Source organism: Peromyscus eremicus, chromosome 1 (genome assembly GCF_949786415.1).
Source record: "Peromyscus eremicus chromosome 1, PerEre_H2_v1, whole genome shotgun sequence".
NCBI lineage: Eukaryota > Metazoa > Chordata > Mammalia > Rodentia > Cricetidae > Peromyscus > Peromyscus eremicus.
Genome location: NC_081416.1, coordinates 14814661 through 14836503, shown reverse-complemented (window position 1 = coordinate 14836503; position 21843 = coordinate 14814661). Strand labels below are relative to the sequence as shown.

General features: G+C 52.0%; 1 protein-coding gene across 4 annotated transcripts in view; it reads right to left on the bottom strand.

The window, feature by feature from the left end:
* Positions 1 to 21843, bottom strand: part of Sh3pxd2a (SH3 and PX domains 2A) — a 130114-nt gene that overhangs the window by 54634 nt on the left and 53637 nt on the right. For 3 of the 4 annotated variants that reach the window (XM_059256744.1, XM_059256767.1, XM_059256753.1), the window contains one exon: positions 21702 to 21730. Coding sequence is in view for 2 of the 4 variants with exons in the window: in XM_059256753.1 (XP_059112736.1) it covers positions 21702 to 21730 (29 nt within the window). In the remaining 2 variants the exon portion in view is untranslated. Of the gene's footprint in view, positions 1 to 21701; positions 21760 to 21843 lie in introns of those variants that run through there. The other variant, XM_059256772.1, reaches the window with a different exon arrangement.

The following is a 21843-nucleotide window of genomic DNA, read 5'->3' as shown; positions in this document are numbered from 1 at the left end:
TCATTATGGGCTAAGGCATCATCAGCACTATGATGGGGAGAAACCCTTCACCTGTTCACTGACATGAACATTTCTAATTGTGTGTGTGTGTGTGTGTGTGTGTGTGTGTGTGTGTGTGTGTGTAGTGTGTTGGGTGGCATGCCACAGGGGGACACCTTTAGGGAATCAACTCTTTCCACTTTTACATGTGTTCCAGGGTTCGAGCTTGGGTTACCAGGCTCATGCATCAAACACCTTTACTGGCTGAGCCACCCAGCTAGTCCTGGTTCAAACATTTCTGGAATATCAAAAGTCCCCACGATCACCAGAGGTCAGCACAGGCCCTCTCGGACCATTCACTCTCCTGATGGACTCGGGAGGCAGGCACACACCTCCGGCCTCAAACTGTTAAGGAGACATTTCTCATATGGGAAGTAACTGGCCCAGGTTTCCATGAGATAGAACGGAACCATGCCTGCAGATAACCCCAAGTGCAGGGCCCTGGCTGCGGGAGACTGTCAGAAGGCTGGTGTCGGGCTGCATACAGGAGAGGCAAACCCTTGCAGGGATGTAGCACTGGCCGGGGGGAGCTGCAGACCTCTTCACAGCAGACAACGGTAGTCAACACTGATCCAACATTGGTGGTCTTTGTGCGATATTCTTCACATAAGGGCTGCTTAGTTACTCTCCGGGACAAATCATGACAGCAGGTACTGCTACCCCTCCATTTTGCAGACAAACTGAACCAGCGAGATGAAGTCACTCATTCAAGGCTACACAGCTAGTACAATGCCCATCTCTTGCAGGGACACCGATCAGACAACCAGAGCTTGATGCTACCATTTCAAGCACACTACACACTTGCTCAGTAAACAACCCCCCCATGCCCCCCCCCACCCCCCCATGCCCACCCCAGCCCCGAGCACTGGGAAGCTGCTGTTTCAAATTTTACTGTAACTCAAGAGTGAGTTGCTTGTGGAGAGGTTTGTTTTGGTTTTTTTTTTTTTGAGACAGGGTTTCTCTGTGCAGCTTTATGCCTTTCCTGGATCTCACTCTGTAGACCAGGCTGGCCTCGAACTCACAGAGATCCGCCTGCCTCTGCCACCCAAGTGCTGGGATTAAAGGCGTGCGCCAGCACCGCCCGGTGCTTGTGGAGAGTTTTAGAGAGGTCTCTGGGGTCTCAGGCCTGGGTACGAACCCAGGCCCCGCCCCTCTAGGGAAGTTACTTAACCATTTGGAGTCTAGTCTTTCTTTTTAAAAATAATTTTATTCTCTATATATGAGTGATTTGCTTGCATGGATGTCTATGCATCACTTGAATCCCTGGTGCCCGAGGAGGCTAGAAGAGCTGTTGGATCTCCTGAAACTGGAGTTACAGATGGTTGTGAGCTACCATGTGGGTGCTGAGAGTCAAACACAGGTCCTCTGGAAGAGCAGCCAGTGCTCTTAACCACTCAGCCATCTCTCCAGCCCCTCAAAGCCTATTCTTGAGCTTGTAAAATTCAGGGTAAAGTGATATGCTCCCTTCTTGGCTGCTGTGGTGACTAAATGAGGTAATACCAGTAGCCAACACGATGCCTAGTAACTACCAGTGCTTACTAGGGGTTAGCCACCATGGCTGGTAACTAACACTTGCCATGATGTAGGTAGCCTGGCTCTCAGTTTCACTCAGCTCTGGAGGCACCAGGGAAGTCATGGCCCCGGACGCAAGGATGGTAACTGAACGATACCCTACGTTAGACACACCAAGAAAACTCCTGCATCTAGTCTGAGATGCTTTCCACCACCAACCTCAGACTGGGCCAGCCAGAATAAGGAACAAACAGGGCTGGGTCTCAGGCCAGTACCTCTCACCAAGCCTGGCAGCTGGCAGGGCCGCCCTCATAGTTGAGAAAGGGCAGACCTGCTGAGGACCACCAAGGTTCTAAGTAGCTACAGACAAGGAGGGCCCTGTGCACAGTGGGGTGGGGATGGGGGCCTTACCTACCTGCACCCACATCTTGAACCCCCTCTTCCTTTGTGGTTCCCTTTGGGTTCCTCAGGAGGAAATGTTTTGAGAAAAGGCAAATCTCCTCTAGTGAGCCACAGAAAGACAACCCAGGAAGGATTATTCTGCTAGGCCAGGGAAAACTTACCTTAGGTACCAGGGGCCAGATAGTCTCTGGGAAGACAACTCAGCTCTACCATGATAGTGCACAAGTGGGCTGGGTATGGGAAAACTTGTCTCTGTCTCTTTCTGTCTCTGTCTCTCTCTAAATCATCCAGTGATTATACTAAATACAGAAACTGGGCCATCCACCTTATTCACAGAAGGACAAGGTAGGCTGGAAGTGGCCAGAGGCTGGACACCTGAGCACATGCCATCCTGCTTCAAGCTCCAGAAGCAGGCATTGTCTTCCCTGTCCCCAGAGGAAAATGGAATAGACTAGAAACAAGCCTGTCTTTTTAAAAGCGATTCATTTCCCAATCCCTGGATGTGCAGAGTAAATCCAATCCTGCTGCTCCCAGCCCTCCTGGCAAGCTCTCTCCTGGGGTGGGAAGGACCCCTTCCACCTCATCTAATGAACACAAGAGAGCCTCTGGCTCACACAAGCAGGCCCTCCGGCCAGCAGGCAGACAGGGCTGCTGGCTCTGGGGCAAGAGGCAGGCACAGCCAAGTAACAGCTGTGACCAACACAGACCAACTGCTGCTTTATTTCCCTGTCCTCTGCTGACCAAGAAGCCAGGGTCCCGCAGAACAGGGACACAGTCTGCCACAAAATGAGGGGCATGGCACTACAATCTGCTTGCCTGGCCTTGCTGGGAGCTAGCTCTGTGGCCTTGGGCAAAGGGCTTAATTTCTCTGGGCTTCAATATTCAACACCTGCCAACTACAGCATTCAGGCCTACTGATCTCTCAGGTGGTCGTCTGACGTTCTCGACTTTCCTGGCAGAAACCTGGTACTTGCCATAACACATGTGATCAAACGAGTCCTGGAAAAAGACCATCTTTCCAGAGAAAAAGAATCACTTGCACACAGGTTCAGTTTCTGAAAAACCAACCGCCCCCAAAAAAGGAGATAGTTTTGAAGGCAGAGTTATGTTTGAACATGAAACATCTCCCACAAGCCTCTGGATTACGGGTCTTGTCTCTAGCTGCTCAGGGAAGTGATTGGATCCTGAGGCCTTGGACCTAAGCAATGGAGTGGGAAAGAAGTAGGGAATGCAGCCCACCTGGAAGGAAGCAGGTCACGAGATGCATGGCCCAAAAGATGCATCTTGGCCCCTCCCCTTCCTCCTCTCTCTGCTTCCCGGCTGCAGTGAGGTGAACAACTTTGCCTTGCCACAGACTCTTGCCGCCAGGAATGTTCTGGCACACCACAGCCCACAGCAATGTGGCTGAATTTGTTAGTTACGTTTGCATTACTGTGACCTGGCAGAGACAGCTGAAGAAGCAAGCTGAATCCGGGCCCATGGTTTCAGTCCAGCGTGGTGGGGAAGCTCACTTCGTGGCAGTAGCAGTGTGAACAGCTGTTCACAGCATGGTGGGCCAAGAAACAGGGGGCGCGGCTAGAACCCAGGGCAGGTATAACCTTCAAAGGCTGGTTCCTGGTGAGCTACTCCCAGCAGCTAGGCCTCGCCTCCTAAGGGCTCCACAGACTCCTGAAACAGTGCTGTGAGCTGGAGAAGCATCCAGACCACAGTTGCAGATTTGATCCGTGACTCTGACCATGACCTCTGAGATACCATGAGCCAAAATAAACCCGTCCTCCCTTTAAATTGTTCCCTCAGGTATTTGCTACAGCCATGGAAAGATTGAGCAAAGCATCGGGAGCAGAGATACGGAGCAAGAGTAACAGGCTTGGGCCTTGTGCCCGCTTTGCCATTTTCGGTGGCTGAAGTGGGACATCCAGCCATCTGATCCTCTTGTCCTCCCATAGTGCAGCAGCAAAAAGGCCCGGCACCCCGTCTTCTTCAGAGCGTTTTCACACTGGCAGGACAGGTGAGAACCAGCCTCTGGGATACGATGGGAAGCAGACAACAGCCGAAGCTGTAGGTTCCAGGGTGATACGATGGTGCAGACAGGATCTTTCAGTTATCTGTGACATCCACGTTCTTGTCACAACTGTTCCTGCTGGCCAGCCATACCACCAAGAATCTAGGCCCAGAGAAAAACCCAGTGTCTGCAGGTATGGCCAAACACCGGGCCTGGTGCACACATAGGAGGCTGACCCTGGCCCCTGTCGGGTCTGGGTGATGAGGAAGAAGCCACAAATGACAGGCAGGTACTCCTGAATTTCCAGAAGCTTCCCCAAGGTCTGGCTGTCCTGACTACTCTAAATGCGGGGTGTCACCCCGCCCCACCACCCTGAAGCCCCTAACCTCGAGCAACTGCAGAGCTGTGGGAATGAAGCGCCACACACCCAATCCTGTCTTAAACCGTGTGTGCTGGACACTTCCCCGGAGGAGAACACGTTCCACATTCCAAACTAATAAACCTATGGTGGGCTGCAGGCCTGGGGGGAAGGATGGGGGTTGGGGGTGGCGGCAGGGGCTGCCAACTGCCCAAACTCCATGGAGAATGACAGTGAGCCAAAGGCTTGGGGGACCAGTTTTCACAGCTCAGGGATTCTGCCAGGCCCCATGGAATGCAAATCCCTGGCCTCCCCAGCCCTGCCCTCCTTCAAGATCTCAGGGGAGGCCTCTCCCTCTTTGGGAATTCTATTGTTCATACCTCTGAGCAGCTTCTAAGCTACCAGCTGCATCCTAGGCTCTCCCCACTTCCTTTACTACAACTCAGCTCTGCACAGAGACAACTTCTTAAGTTTCCTAGACCCAGTGTGCTTCTTTCCCTTTTTGACTACACCACCGGGAAACCTGGCCACTGCGTCGGCCTATAGCTGCCAGCCCCGTATTTAATGGCAGCAGCAGCAGCTGAGGGGTGTTTCCATGTGTGGAGCATGCCCCTATCTCCCCCACGGTCTGACATGGACACACAAGGGCTCCACTTGTTCCAACAGCCCCACCTGGTTCATCCGTGTTTTATAGAGTAATCGTCTACACTGACGGCTACTCTAGGAAGCGGGAGCAGACACAGCCATGAAAGAGACCACTGCCCCTGGGAGAGCACGCCACAAAATGAGATGGTGAAGACAGGACGAAAAGGCCAAAGGCCAGTTCCCCCAACTCACTACTACGCTTCTGTCAGAACTTGGTTCATCCTGGTTGAAGATCACGTGGTTTGCAATGGGCGGTGCTGGGAGGCAAGGCCTCACTGGAAGTGTTTGGGCCATGCAGCACAACCATCGGGAAGGGGTTAATGCCTTTCTCCCAGGAATGGCTTAGCTTCTGATGTGGGTCTTGGGCCTCCTTTGTCCCTTCTGCACATGCCCACCTGCCCTTCCGCTGTCTGCTGCTGAGCAGGGGCAACTCTGTGACCACGGACTTCTCGGCCTCTTGAGCCTTGAACCAAAATATAAACCCCTTTCTGTTTTGTTTTTCAAGACAGGGTTTCTCTGTGTAACCCTGGCTGTCCTGGATCTCACTCTGTAGACCAGGCTGGCCTCAAACTCTGAGATCCACCTGCCTCTGTCTTCTGAGTGCTGGGATTAAAGGTGTGTGCCACCACACCTGGCTAAACTCCTTTTCTTTCTTTCTTTCTTTTTTTTTTTTTAAAGATTTATTTATTTATTATGTATACAGTGTTCTGCCTGCACATATCCCTGCATGCCAGAAGAGGGCACCAGATCTCATTACGGATGGTTGTGAGCCACCATGTGGGTGCTGGGAATTGAACTCAGGACCTTTGGAAGAACAAGCAGTGCTCTTAACCTCTGAGCCATCTCTCCAGTCCCCCTCCCCCCTTTTCTTTATAAAAATTATCCAGTCTTGAGGCTGAGGATGTAGCCCAGTTGGCAGAGTAATTGCCTAGCATGTGTGAAGCCCTGGGTTCAAATCCCAGCGTCACATAAAGTCAGGAATTGTAGACCTTCCCTGTAATCCCATCCTTTGGGAGGTGAGGCAGAAGTGTCAGAAACTCAAGGTCATCCTCAGCCACACAGCAATTCTGAGGCCATCCTGGGCTACATGAGATCTTGTCTCAATAAATAAATAACCCAGGCTCAGGCATCTGTTCCTACAACAGAAGATGAACTAAGATGGTATATGAACTGCTTCTCAGACTGGAGCCTGGGGAAGCTTACGCTGGTGTGAGCAGAGGAAAGACCATGATCTTGGACTGGAGGGTGATGGGTTAATGTCACCATAGCAATGCCTTCCTCCACATGCCCTGCATCCTGCTCCCAGCCTCCCAGGCAGGGCTGGCTTCCTAGAGGAGTGCTCTGTGCAGCCTTCAGGGATCCTGTATATAGAGGCAAGGGCCCTGGGCTAGCTTAATGCTATAGTGGCTTGAAATCATTCATCATTTATGAAAAAGAGGTTCAATATTTTCAGTTGTTAAAGTAGGCAGCTAGTTTTGCCCAAGCCCTAAGGAAGAAGTACTTAAGGAATTTAGTAAGGCTGGGTTACTGATGGGGATCTGAAAGACAAGAAAATCCTAAGCTTTTGTCTCCAGTCTCCCCTCTCTGCGACATCTTGGCTTCCTGGTCCTATCACACAGGCCAGAAAGACCATGTGGGGACTCAGGGACACATGGAGAGAAAACCACTTGCTTACGATTCAGGTAGACGACATTACTTCTCACACAACCCCTGAGGGGGGTGGGGCACGATGCGGAACATTTGACATACATGTACTTAACCTGTACAATAATCCGCCTCTAGGAAGGGGAGGGAACTGAGGCCCAGGGGAGTTAATGTCCCAAGGCCCCACAGCAAGGAAGAGTGGAGCCCAGGCAAGTGGGCCAGGAATCGGGAATCAAGGGGCCCTAATGGGAGACCTCATTTTCTGGGCTTCCCCTCTGGCCTTATTTATTTCTGCTGTGCTCCTCTGTGTAAAAGCAGCCATGTTCCCACATTTTGCATACAGCTACAAAGGTCTCCTTCCCCCAGAGTTTTGCCTTTCCCAGAATCCAGGGTACACGTGGGACAGCCCAGCCTAGGGTAGGAATGTACTGGACCCTGAAGCATGAGCTGCTCAGAGAAAACAAGACAGACTGTCTGCTCAGGTGGGGAAACGGGAATGGTCCATAGCTTCTAACGGACCAAGAAGAGGATGCCTTCCCGAGCCAGGGCTGGGACCCGGTCGGTCCAGCCAAGTGGATGGGAGGAAAGCCACCTTTGGGGACACTCAGCTGTCGGGGGAGGGGCTTCAGCAGAGAGTAGCAGGCAGGCCTGCAAGCTGCCGAGACCAGAGCTTCTGTTTAAAGACAGGTGGCCACGTTAGTGGGGAGATGCGTGGGCAGACGAAGGGGCACTGGGTGGGGAAATGGGTGGGTGGGGCCGAGCATCTGCTCCCAGCAGCCGGGCTTGACCCCACACAGCCGCCTGGGTGTGTCCTCCCCCTCAGTTCTCAGGTCCTTACCTCTCACGGAGGCCTGCTGCTTGTGTGCAACAGAGAAGAAACAAACACAAGACTGAAAATTCCACACTCCAGCCACTCCCTCCACGGGGTGGTCTGCCCTGGTGGTCCTCCCTACGCCCTGAGATGTCTCCCTACAGTTCCTCCACCCACCAGCCTCTGAGAAGCCCCCACTTAGGGCATTGTGTGTGCTCACAGGCACACACAAGGGCTGCACAGAAGTGGGCCAGTGACTTCAGTAGGCCAGCCAGGCAGGCAGCCACTTCAGGCCTACAGACTTAGTCCTGTACCTACCCATCCCCTGGCAAGCCCCCCCAGGAGCCAGACAGGAGGAAAGGACTGGAGGGAGGGAGGCAAGGGCAGCGGCGCATCAGGATGGACATTCTCGTCCAGAACAACCTGGTGTAGAACATCCCGTCTCTCACTCTGGACTCCGGCTATCAGATCAAAGAATCGACTGCCAGCCGTTCAGTGAGCACTGCCCACACGCACTGCTGGGCCCCGCTGTTCTAGCTCTGTCGGCTGCCCTCAGCACCAGAGGAGGGACTGTACAAGCGCCCCCTGAATGATCTTGTCTGCTCCAGAAGCCCCTGGCTTGAAGCAGCCGTGCCCCCCACCCCCACCCCCAAAGAGCATCCTTCTGCTCTGAGGCTCACCGGAGTGGCTTGGGAGAGATGAATCAGGGTGAGCCCCTTACTGGTGTAACAGGGCCTGACTCTGAGCAAGGCTCACAAGCCACAGAAGCCAGGTAAGGGTTCTTTTCCGAACTGAAGCTGGAGATACCCATTTTTTATGGTCAGTCTATCTCATTCATCTTTTCCCTGTACTGTTCAGTTTCAACCAGCTCCAGAAGGCCTGCCAGGGCTGTAGTCTTGGCAGGTGTTTGGCACACAGTAGGTGTTTAGTTAAAAACACACTGAGCCAGGCTAGGCACATATCCCAGTGTCAGAGCACTTGCTTAGGATGTGCCAAGGCCCTGGGTTCCATTCCTAGCACACACACCAAAGGTGTTGTCTCTCCAGTTAGCCCTGAAATTTCTTTGACTCCACCATACCTCAGACACTCTAAGTGCCCAGTTAACCCTCAGTGGATGCCTGTGGCCAGACATTAATCTAGCCCAGAGTTGCCCTCCTGAGCTACATGCAGGCCTTCTGATGCTGGGGAATGCCCTTGACCTTCCTGGACACCATGGTACACAGACAGACCCTCAGGCCCAGGAAAACATCCCAGAAAGCTGCTGACTGACAACATTTGCTTCAAAGTCTTCCAAGGGCTTTAAAAAAAACCAAAACATCCATAACCAATACAGTTGTGTGGCAAGATGGATGTCACAGGAAATGGGAGTCTGTGCAGGGGCAACATGCTTATCTACCATGACTGGTGAAATCCAGGTTCAGTCAGCCCCCTCCCCCACAGTGTCCGCTAGAAGCCCCTGGGCCTCTTCTGACTTGGCCAGCCCCTGCTCTGCAAGGGTTTGGACAGGTCCCCTGAGTTTACAGACGTCACGTAAACAGAGTTGTGTGCGCGCGCGCGCGCACATAGAAGCACGCATGCATGCCTCACTGCTGGGGAAATCCCCACAGCTGGCTCTCAGGTGACTGAGCTTTGCCCAGAAAGCAGCAGCTGAGAATGCCTGCAGGACAGGGGGGTCTGGGGGGAGCTGGGGGTGGAGTTAACCCTTCCATACCACAGTACAGGCTGAGCTTCCCGCCAAGGAACAAAGCCCAGCGCAGAATCTGTGTTGTTGGGCCTCCTGCTCACTTCTCTGAGCCCTGTCCCACATTTTCCTGCGTTAGGAGAAGGCTGTTCTTTGTTCTGTCAATGCTAGTCCATCATCAATTCTGGGGAGTCTGGCTTGATGGAGACTTGTCCCCAAAAGAGGCCACAGGCAGAGCCCTAGGGAGCATGTCCTAATGACAGACACCTAGGTGGAGGACCATGGCCAGGAAATCAGCTAGAATTATTGCACTCCTTTTAGGACCCTGCTCCAGGGTCCTACTCTAAAAGGAAGGCTGGAGGAGGCCCCTGGGGCAAGTTTTCTCCCACTCAGGTGCACTATTTCTATTAGCCAGTGATGATCTGCATTATGTCTCTGAAAACAGTACCTCGGGGTCAGTACTTGGAGATGTGGGGGAGATAGATGTTCAATTTATTTTATTATGTTTCCTTACTGAGACACTAGACTAGCCTCAAACTCATGACCCATGTGCCTCAGTCTCCCGGGCAATGGGAATTTTTTTAACAGCCCCATCCTAACGTTTACAGAGTGTCTCCATGTAACCCAGACTGGCCTGAAACTTGCTATGTAGCTGAGTATGACCTTGAACTCCTGCTTTCTCTGCTGGGGGTTACAGGCATGTGTCACCATAGGTAGCTTAGATGCCCAGTTTAGAAGATGTCTGTACACTGGGCCATCAAGTGCTGTGACTGGACAGACAGACAGACACCTTCTGCACAGTTGCATTCTCTTTGCCTGGCACTCAGGAGGCTGAGGCAGGAAGTGCACAAATTCACAGCCAGTATGGCCGTGCTGGCTAGTTTGTGTGTGTGTGTGTGTGTGTGTGTGTGTGTGTGTGCGCGCGCGCGCGCGCGCGCTGGCTAGTTTTTATGTCAACTTGACATAAGCTAGGGTCATCTGGGAAAGAATCTTAATCAGGAAAATGCTTGGCTGACGATTGGTGTGGAGGTTACAGCCCACTGTAGGCGGTGCTACCTCTAGGCAGTAGTCCTAGATGGGATAGGAAATCAGGCTGAGTGAACCATGAGGAGCAAGCCAGTAAACCGTGTTCCCCCATGGCCCCTGCTTTAGCTTCTGCTTCCAGGTTCCTGTCAGGACTTCCCCTAGTGATGGAGTGTGGCCCGTGAACTGTAAGATGAAATAAACCCTTTCCTCCCCAAGTTGCTTTTGGTCATGGTGTTTTATTAGCAATAGAAACTCTAGACACTGGACAACTTAGGCTTTGTCTCCAGAAAAAGGAGGGCTTGGGGGTTGGAGCTATATCGCTCAGTGGTAGACAACTTACTTAGCATGCCTTAGGTTTAATCTCTATGTGGTAGTTTGAATGAGAATGGCCCCCATTAGTTCTTATGTTTGAATGCCTGGTTCCTAGTTAATGGAACTCTTCAGGAGGGATTAGGAGGTGTGGCCTTGTTGGAGGAGGTGTGTCACTGGGGACAGGCTCTGAGGGTGTAAAAGGCTCCCACCATCCCCAGTATGAACTGGGTCTCCTGCTTATGGTCCAAGATGTGAGCTCTTAGCTGGCTGCTCCAGCTGCCTGTTGGCCATGCCTGTATTCCGCCATCATAGACTCTAGCCCTACGGAACACTATAAGCCCAATTAGACTCTTTCTGCTCTAAGTTGCCTTGGTCATGGTGTTTCCTCACAGCAATAAAAAAGTGACACATCCTAGTACAACCAAAATAAATGAGTAAACAAAGAAATAAACAAAACCCTTAGTAAACTGTAAGTGGGCTGGCGTTTCCCTGGCAGGGCTATATGCCTGGCATGGAGACTCTAGATTGCTTTGCCCTACCCACCTGTGGTATTTGTGCTATTGTATTTATTGACACACTGGTTGACTTATTCTTCTACCCAACTGGAAGAAAAAGACCTCAAGTTCATTTTGGTATCCTTGAAGCTGGGACCACATGGCCTGGCACATAATAGGTTCTCGGTTACTTAGCAAACAAATCTATAAAACAGCCGTGGCCAGAGCCTAGGAGGCCAATTCTAGGTCCAGCTGTGACCACGCAGTCCTGGAAGGAAGACCCAGAACTAGCACTTTCTCAGAAACTTGCTTCTTATCCATTCAGCCTTCAAGGACCCTCCCTGTCTCTCGGACTGCCACGGCTGTCCACAGGGTCACAGGAGTGTGGGGATGGCTCTGAAATCAGAGCACTGGTTTCCAATGAGGACCCAGGAGCCACCAGACTGGTGGGGGCGGTGGGGAACAGAGGCATGTCCCTCCCTGACAGATCTAACCATGTGCAAGGTCTCCATGGGGCCACTGTCAATGTACAAAGACAGTCTTAGTGTGGCCTGTGTGGCTGGCCTGTCACCCTCCTGCAGGGATGGTTATCTACTCACTTGGACCCTGTTTAACACTCAGGGAACCTCCAGGGACCCAGGGTGACCCGGGGAGACCCAGATAAGGAAAAGCTAGGGCCGAGACCACAGATGTCCCACACATACAAGTGAGGGAAGGTGGGGACAAGGGGCCAATGTCCCCTAAGCCGGGGAATGTGAGGGATCCCGACATGGCCCGCTATCTTAATGCAAGACTCCTGTCCTGATGTTAACTCAGTCCGTCCTTAGGCCAGCTGCTCACGTCACGTGGCGACAAGATCCAAGGGGGCAAAGAAAGAGTCAGGGAAAAGCACGCTTTTCCTTCTAAACTTCCTGAAACTTTGGAAAAAACTCTTTGCCTTCACATTTCGAAACTGACCAATTATAAAGAGGCTGCGAGCCAACCCCGCTCCACACGGCACATTTCTGTTTCTAAACTAAGTAACTTTAGATCAGAAAAAGGTGCTAAGACAATAAGCAAGGCGCATTTCCCTCGAGTCTTTGTTTTTCCATTGGCTTCATCGTTACTGGAAATGTTGTCCCAGTGTCACATGTCTAGAAACCAGAAAGCTGAAGTGAGCAACACGCTGTCCTCTGGCTGAGGGCTGTGGTGGGAAGCATTTCTTTGCTGGACCACAACTGGGGTGTTTCCTCCCCCAAGGAACAGCCTTAGGGCAGAGTCTCATCACCACCCCTGATGAGGCCAGGCTGGGGGTGGGGGCAGGGTAGGCTTAGAACCCTGTTTCTTGACAGTTCCTTGTGGCTTACCTCCAACTGAAAGCATCTTCAAAGAGCTGGCCCAGGCCTGTGGGGACCCAGCGACATTCCTCCTGCTACCTCCACTGTCTATCAAGTCTGAATGTGGCCATCAGTCCACAGCCAGAATGTAAGCTCTGGTTTAGTTTAAGAGTTCTTAGGCAGTATAGTATAGGCTTCATGCCTGTGATCTCCGCACACAGGAGGTGAAGACAGGAGGAGCAGGAGTTCAAGGCTAGCTTCCATCACAAAGAGAATTTAATGCCAGCTTGGACTACAGGTGACCCGTCTCAAAATAAAACAATCCTTGGGAGTCCATGCCGAGTGGGCCTGGGCAACGCCTGAAAATCTGCACTTTAGCAAGCAAGCTCAGAATTCTGGCTGGGCCTTTTCCCAGGCTGTTGTTCTCCTCCGGTCCAACTTCCTACTTTCCCAGCAGGAGAAAGCGGGTGACAGGAGCTGTGGAGGCTGCTAAGGGAGCAGGACCCAGGGCCTCAAGGCTACCTTGACTTCTTTCCCGAGATCCCGGAATCCGGGAAGCGCTCCTCCCCCCTGCCCAGCATCGTGTGTCCAGGCCAGCCGAGCAGTGGGTGCTGCCTTGGCTGGGAGTCGTGGCATGCACCCACGTATGAACAAGCACACGACACGTGAGCCGAGCCATACTGACACTCCACCACACCATTGCCACATGGGCTGGCGGTGGAACTCAGTCAATCAGCCGCATTTCCAACTAGATGGCTTTGTACTTCAGGGGTGATACAAGGCTGAGGAACCAGTGCCATGAAAACTGAAACGGTAGAAAAACACAACCGTGGGTGAGATGTGCCAGACGCTGATGCCTCCACAAGACACGCTCACTCGGGGACAAGCAAAGGAGGGCGTCAGGAGGATTTTGGTCATGGTCACACCACAGCCTGGGTCTTCCACTGGGGATGATCCGTTTCAGTGGGCCAGGAAGCCCTGGAAATTGCCTTGGTAGTGGGAATGCTACATTTTCCAAGGCTTCCTCTCCAGCCAGGAAGGCCTCTCCTTCCTCCACTCCTTACTCAATCCCACACCCTCAGTCGTGCCTGTGGTTTCCACCAGGGCACCCAGCTCCTGCAGCTCATCCCAGCTCAGGGCGCTTTTCTTTAGCCTCGCCACGGGTGACAACTCTCCTGTTCTCTCCGGTCTGCCTCCATGCATCCAGGAAAGCATCTTTCTCCGTCGGTGGAGCTGGGCATTCCCTGGGCCAGGAGCCAACCAATGCTCCAAAGAAGCAGAAGCCAGCTCTTCTTCTGCCAGAAGAAGGCTGCTGCAGCACTAACCCTAGAAAAAGCAGACCTCCAAAGCCTCACGGACCTGCTGGCTCTGCTGCCCTGTAGCCCTCCTACCCCTCCCTGGGCTCCAAGGCCTGCTGAAGTCAGCAGGAGACCAAGTTCTACGCAACCTTAACCTTGGGCAAGCAGCCATGCTTAGCTACCTCATCTATAAAAGACAGGTGGGGGCTGACAAGAGAGCGTGGCAGGTAAAGGTGCTTGTCACCAAGACTGACCTGAATTTGATCCCTGAGAACCACACAGTGGAAGGAGAAAACTGGCTTCCACAAGTTGTCCTCTGATCTTCATATACATGTTGTGGTGCATGCACGCGCATGCGTGCGCGTGCACACACACGTACACAAATAAATGTAAAATATATATTTAAAAAAAGGTGGCCCAGCTTTTCTGGATAGTTAGATTTTTATAGTAGCCAGTAGTTATGGGTAAGTCTTTCTATTAGAAAAATATACTTTATTCTAAACTGAACTTGGGGGTTTGGAGAGATGGCTCAGTAGTTAAGAATACTGGCTGCTCTTTCAGAGGACCTGGGTCCAATTCTCAGCACCTACATTGTGCTCATAACCACCTGTAATTCCAGTTCCAGGGGATCCAACACATTTTCTTCCGAGCTCTCCAAGCATTAGGCCTGTATGTGGTGCCCAGACACACAGGCAGGTAAAACACTCACAAATACAAAATAATACTTTAAAAACATAGATAAACTTAAAAAAATAAAAACTAAACTTAGCCAGGCACGGTGGCTCATGCCTCTAATCCAGAACCGGAGAGGCCAAGGCAGAAAGGTTGCCATGAGTTCAAGACCAGCCTGGGTTACAGAGTGAGACTGTCTCAGAAGTACAAAGCAAGGGGCCAGGGAGGTGGCAAGGCACTAGCCACAAAGTCCGATGACCTGGGCTTGACCCCTGGAACGTATACAGTGAACAGAGAGACCCTAACACACGCCGTCTCTGACCCTATGCATGTCACACATGCCCCTACACACGGATGTGTGATATAATTTATTCTCAAGCATTTTATAATAGTTCATAAAATTAAAACTTTTAAAAGTAAGAACAATTAAAAACAAATGAACAAAAAAACCAAACCCACCCAAGCTCAAAGGCTAGGCCCAGAGACACAGGCTTGTGCTGTGCTATTCAAAAGGCTGAAGCACAGGCCTAGAGAAATAGCTCAGCAGTTAAGAACACTCGGTCTTCTTCCAAAGGACCCGAGTTCGGTTCCCAGCACCCACGCTGGGCAGCTCACAGCCACCTGTAACCACAGCTCCAGGGGGCCTCATGCACTCTTCTGGCCTCAGCAGGCACTCCCACACACATGGCATTTACTCACTGCCACCCGGAGTGAGGAGGAACCTACATCAGCACCCTTTCCTACAGGAGTGTGGGTATATCTCTGCGGCCTCCCGCACCCCCATTTTATAGATGAAACTGAGGCACAAGGAAGCTAAGGACTTGCTCAAGAACATATAGCTGGCAGACGTGGGGCATGAAACAGGCACTCTGGGTCAGAATCTACACTCCTCTGGGGCTCACAAAATGGAAATAAATACCATGACTGAATCTTTTTACTCTCAAGTTAAAGGCAATGTCAACTTCTCCTCTCCTTTCAGAACCTATAATAAACAATAAACACATAAACCAATAGCAAAGCCGATGCAGGGCAGAGCTGGGGTTTAAATCCTACCTAGTGTGTGAGATGCCTCCACCAACAATGGAACCACAACAGTGCTGATCTCACTGACTGGGCCCAGGAAGACTGCTTAAAGATCACAGAGATGGAAGGCAGGCTGAGTAAACAGGACTTCACCAGGAACATCAACACTTGCCCAAGAGAACCAGCATGCAACACTCTTGAGCAACCTCATTTGCATTGAAACGAGCTCAAGGCTGAGGACGAGCACCAGGCCCCTCAGCCTGGCAAGTGGCACCACAGAGAAGCCATGATCCCAGGGGTTGTGTGGACCACTGCGCCCCCTAGTGGCAAATCCGAGAATTCCTCAAGCATCTTCCTTGGGAGCTACGGGAACTGGAAGGGAAGTCATGTGGGGGCTTCTTTGTCCTTTAGGACTCTTGGAGGAATGCCTGCCGCCATGGAGGAGCTACCACAGCCACTACTGGCTTTTTCTGCTGCTGGCTGGCAGAAGGCCCTCAAGATGGATGGTTCACCCAGCCTGTCCAGAGGGTGCTTCTGCCACTGCTGGTCAGGTGTGACGCTCCGCGGACCCTCTAGAGAGGCCAGCCCCCACACTTTTTTTTTTTTTTTTTTTTTGCAAGGCATTTTTGTGGTGGTGGCGGCAAAAGCCCATTCTTGGTGGATGTTAAGGAAGGGGAATTGTCCAGCACTGGGGTGGTGGTGAGGGAGGCCAGAGCCAAGAAGCTGTAAAGCTGTGGGGCAGAGCCGAGACTCCCTGAAGACCCACACGTGTGGACAGCAGCTCCAGCTTGGGCTTAAGGTCCAACCTGTTTTCTTCAGACCTGCCGTATGGGTTCAGGCTGGCCTAGACAGCCTGGCCAGTGTGTAAGCCAGTTCCTTATAACAACCTCCACCACCACACAGGCACCCTGGTTCCTTCCCTCCCTAGGTGGTCCAGGCTGGCCTTGAACTCGGCCTTTTGAGTGCCGGAATTACATCACACCCAATTACAATAAATCTCTAACTGTCTGTCTTCTGTTGCTTCTGTTCTTCCAGCTGAATTCTGACTGATACAAGAGAACAGGCGAGCTCCAGGTGAAGGAGTGTGTCCAAGGTCACATGACTGGCAAACACGAGACAGGAAACTGGAGGGTGCTGGTCAGTTTTTGTCAACTTGACACAAGCTAATGTCTCATGAAGAAAGCCTTAACTGAGAAGGCGCCTCTATCAGACCGGCCTGTGGGCAGGTCTGGGGGGGGGGGCATTTTCTTGAGTAATAATTGATGTGCACAGTGCCACCTCTGAGCAGGTAGTCCTGGGTTGTATAAGACGGAAGCTGAGAGAACCATGGGGCAAGCAAGCAAGCAAGCAGCACCCCTCCACAGCCTCCTGTCTGGAGTTCCTGCCCTGACTTCCCTCAGGGATGGACTGTGAACTACAGTGTGAGCCCCATGAACCCTTTCCTTCCCAAGTCGCTTTTCAGTCTGAATGTTTTGTCACGGCATTAGAACACAAACCAGGACATGGAGAGACCTGACTGACACTGTCCAGCGCCCACACTTTCCCAGACGCAATCACCAAACCCACCAGATGCTGCCACCCTTTCCACTCTATGGATCTCCAACCACCAGCTCGAAAACCAAGTCACATCACTCTGCCCCACCCCATCCCTTCAGTGCTCCCCATTTCACCCAGAGGAAATGGCCGGTGGGACCCCATGTCTGTGTCACCACCTCCTCTCCTAGCTAGAACACATTCCTGCTTACACCTACCCCTCACCCTGCTCATTCTCCACCCTGCCCCCGGTCTGCTTGAGGAGCTGGCATGTTCTCACAGGCCTTGGGCCTTCCCACTTGCTGTCTACTTGGTCAACTGGCCATGTCGCTCCAGCACTTCCTTCTGTCACACAGCACCTTTCCCACGGCAGCTCATCACCCCAAACTCCCAAACGGCAGGCGTATTTCTGTAACTCAGACACTTGTGCCCTACGCTGCACACAGCCGGGCTCCATAAGGTCAAAAAAGCTAGCTTGCCCGGAGAGAGGCCACCCTTTCCTGACTCTCCCAGGGTGGTCCAGGGACTCATACAAGTGGTTGAGGCTTGTGCTGGTGACACCCTTCAGCCAAGGTTTCAAGGTGTCGGGAGATGGTCAGTCAGGAAGCAAGAACATGCACAAGACAACTAAACTAGCAAGAGGGAAGGAGCCGAGATCTGGGAGGGCGAGGTTGGGGCGGCTTCTCTGAGATGGTAAACAACACAGCAAAAATCTCAAGAGGGAGCCAGCGGTGGGGAAAATGGAGGAAGATCATTCCAGGCCGAGGGTACAGCAAGTACAAACGCCATGCAAAGGAATGAGCCTGATGTCTGAGGAACGAGGATGACCAAGCGGTTGAACAGGTTTGACTGGGTGGGGAGTGTGTTGGGACAGAGCCCAGGTCAGAAAGGCAGCAGGGGTCAATTATGCCAGAAAAAGGAGTTGTTCTTCACCGCATGGAAGTCCCCTGGGGAATTTCAGCAGGTTTGGAATGCACTTTAGGAGTGCCCCCTAGTGGTGCTACGAGGAGTGGCAACTGCAGGGGGTAAAGGCGGAAGCCAAGGGGCTACTTGGACAGCTGGGGTCTTCCTGGGGAGGTGGAGGGCAACGGGGAGAGGTGGAGGGTAACGGGGAGAGGTGGGTGGACCTGGAGATCCAGTTGATAGGCAGAGGAAGGGAGGGCCCGAGTCCTGGCAAGGAAAGATGTAGAAAGGAGCAGGTATGGTGGGAGAGATGGGGATAAAGGTCAGACCACGCTTTCCTCTGTCCAAGGTCAAATGCCACCACCTCCACGAGGCTGGAAACCACCTGACATTGGTCTTCCCCAGCTCTGCTCACGCCTTGCTTTTTAAAAATTTATTTATTTTTACTTATTTTTGTGGGTGGGTGAGTGGGTGGGTCTTTTCAACTAAAGCAGCAGCCCTCACCTCAAAGGGGATGGTTCATTCCAGACCTAAATATGAATAACCACAGCCCAAGAACAACAATCCAGGTTTCCCCAAGTAACATGTTCCAAGGAGGCAGCACTTCTGTGAACTACTCATAGTGACGGGAGTAAAGAAAGTCATAAAGTAGCACACTTTTCAGATGCATTGAGTACATCAGGTCGGCAGGCGGCAACAGATGCACAGGGAAGGGGGGTGTGGGGGGGCTCTGCTACAGGTTGCGGAAATATCGGACAGTACCCTTAGCCCTTTGGTTGGTGGGAACTAGGATTCTGTTCATATATTCCAAATATTTACCTAATGGTCACAAAAATGTCACATACAGAGGGGGACGATAAATGGCTATTGACAAGGCTAAAGATGAGCCAAAGACAGTTAGACTCTGGACTCGAAACATTCCAACCTCTCCACACCACTGACGTTGCATCCAGTCAATCAGCCTTTGCCGCCACAGCTTCTTTCTAGGAATTCTAGGAATAGTTCATAGTCTCATGTAACCAACACTGGCCTGGAGCTTACTGTAAAGCCAAGGACGCCTCTCAACTCTGATCCTCCTACCTATGCTTCCTGAGTGGTAAGGATGCAGGCACAGACCACCAAACCGGGTTTATTCAGTGCGGGGATTAAAGTTAAGGTTTTGAACATGCCAAGTGAGCACTCGGACCCCAGCTCTGCCTCAGAAGTCCTAAGTGACATGCACCTGCTCTCTGAGCACGAGACAGAGGACAACCTGGCCCCTGTGGCCAGACGTGTCTCTAGAAGAGTGTCCCACTCGTTTCCATCATCATCAAGTGTCTTGTGAGATAGAGCAAGCTTTGGAACGAGGCTGGAAAGCAAAGACAATAAACGGTACCCACCTCCTCTGTGTGAGCGAGCCTGAGAGGCTTCCCTGTAGAGCAGGGGTAAGCTCTAAACCTGGATCCTAATTCTGCATGTGCCCAGAGCCATAGGCCGTCACCAGACTGGAGTTTTAGGTTTCTTCTCGCAAAAGCCACCATGCGGTGTGGCCGACAGAACGTGAAGAAACACATGTAAAATTCTGGGCACTGAGCGCTCACTGAGTAACAGTGGCTAGCCCTTCAGGACTGTTTTCTCCGCTGCAGGTAATGATCTAACCACACTCACAGATATCAACTGATATCATTACTGCCACGTAAGTGTGTGTTAGAGTTCTCCAGAGAAACAGGCCAACATGATGTGCATAGAGAGAAAAAAATTATTTTTGAAATTGGCTCATGTGACTTTGGAAGCTTAGTGAGCACCAAGTCTGTGATAAGGGAGGGCAGGGAGGAGCCTGGGAACCAGCTGTAGTCAAGTCCCAAGGCAAGCTACAGCAGAGCTCCTGGTTGGTGTGTTGGCGTGCGTGCATGCGTGCGTGCTTGTGTGTTCTATTAAGGCCTTCAACTGATTGGATAAGGCCCACCCACATTAGAGAGGGTAACAGGATTTATTCAGGGTTCACTGATTTAAAAGTTAATTTCATTAAACAACAACAACAAGACAGAAACACACAGATGAAAAGCCCTCACCAAGCACCATGCCCATCTAAGGACATTCAAAGATAACGGTCTAAAGAAAAATAGTTAACGACCACCACAAAGTGGATGTAAATGTCCCTAATTTACAAAGACAGACTAGGTCCCGAGAGGGAGGAGTCTCCCATGAGTCACAGGGGAAAGAGCCTGGCTCCCAATGCCTAATGCCTGGCTCCAGCCTGCCATTTTAACCATGACATTAAGAGGCCATTACCATAAGCATACTAATGTAAATTAAATTTCCCCATCCGTCCTTTTCCTGGATGGAGATGGAAGGCAGAGAAACTGAGGAGGCAGCCTGAGTGGGGCATGGGGAGTGGGCAGGACCCCTAACTTAAAACAGGAGGCCCACAAGGATAATGGCTATCCACTACTGCTATAGTATCATATAGTACTATATAGAGTATTATACACACATTATTACATAGTATTATGATTTTATCATGTGCTAAGGGCTATCCTATATTACATGAGACAGGCATTCTCATCACTATTGTTTTAAGCATAATGAAGAAACTGCAACAAGAACTTCCCAAAGCCCAAGAGGAAGCTGGAGTTCCGCATGAATGAGCGTGCTAGACTTGCAGAGGTTCAGGGCAAGTGTCTTGGTTATCACAACTCCAGTTTTGCCCCTCCAGTTCTCCCTTTGGGCTCTGGCCAGCAGTGTTAACGACAAAACTTTTCAGGCTCCTCACCCCCCTTTTCACAAAAAGAAATGCCCTTCTGCTGCAGTGCACACCCGAGATACCGTGGCACAGCTGTCAGTCATGTGTACACCACATCCTACCCCACAACTAAGTACAGAAGCATGCTTACACAGACTTCGGCCTATAGCACACAGAGGACACCCAGCCTCTGCACAGTTATCAGCAGGACCACCCGGGTCCACACAACCCAACACATGGCCTCCCACACCCAGACACAAGATAGCATTTGTACACCCGACACATCCAAACCTATATTTACAAGGACACAGAATACAATTACTTCCACCTCAACTCCCACCCATCGCGGCGGTAGGCAAGCCTCTACTTGGCCCACAGGCCCCCCCACACACACACATTGAGATATAGGGGCATTGAACACATCCCCAAGGGTCAAACTCTTCAGGAGACTGTCCATGATGTCCCACCACGACACATACAGGAAACACATGTGCCAATGTAGCTCGCTCTGTCTGCCTCAGCCCTGCACCCCAAAATTTGCCACGCTAACTTTAAAAGATCATCCGCCCCCAACTAACTACACCCCACCCACACCCAGGCGTGTGCCATTTGGGAAAGCCTCCCCCACCCAGAAAGAATCTTCTTTGACCCTCCGGGGACAGCGCCAGAGAACAACCTCGTTCTTGCTTGGGGAGCACCTACACCTGCCGCTCCCCGCCCCCACCCGTCGTCCCTCCCACGCACGCCCACTACGTCTGTCTCTGCAAGCCACTCTCGGCTGCAGCGGACCCCCACAACCTTGAGAAGCGCAAGCTCACAGCTGGGGAGAGTTCGGGCCAGTGGTAAGGTGTAGCAAACCCAAGTCTCTCAAGAGCAACCAACCCCTTCTCAGTCCCGTCTCACTTTCCCACGCAGAAGACCCTGCGTATCCACAAACTCCTCCAGCGCAGCGCGAAGGATGAACCGGAAAGCCACAGCAATACCCAGCAGTGGCGCCTGCAGCTGGGGTGCAGGATCCGGCTGCAGATGCTGCAGGGGCTTAGGCCCTTTCCGAGACACCCCCTACCCCATGCACTCTACTCCCATCAAGGAGTCAGAGGGACTAAGGAGGAGAATGAAGGTGTGAGTGGCAGAGAACTTAGAGAGAGGGACAGGGAAGGGGCAATGGATGTGTCCCCCCGACAGGCAGGACCACAGTGCCGCAGGCCGGGAAGGCATTCCCCCCTCCCCCGAAAGTCCTGCGCAGGATCTGAGGGACGCGTGCATGCAGCTGGGTGGTCAGAAAGAAAAGCGCCGAGACTCCCTTACCTGATTTCCTCTTGGAACTGCCATAATCTCTGAAAAAGAAACAACAACAAATAGACATGGTTAGGGCGGGCGGGGGCACGGGGCTGCAGCTACGGGGGCGCCCACCGGCGGGCTGCGACCGCTCCCGGCGCCTCTGCTCATG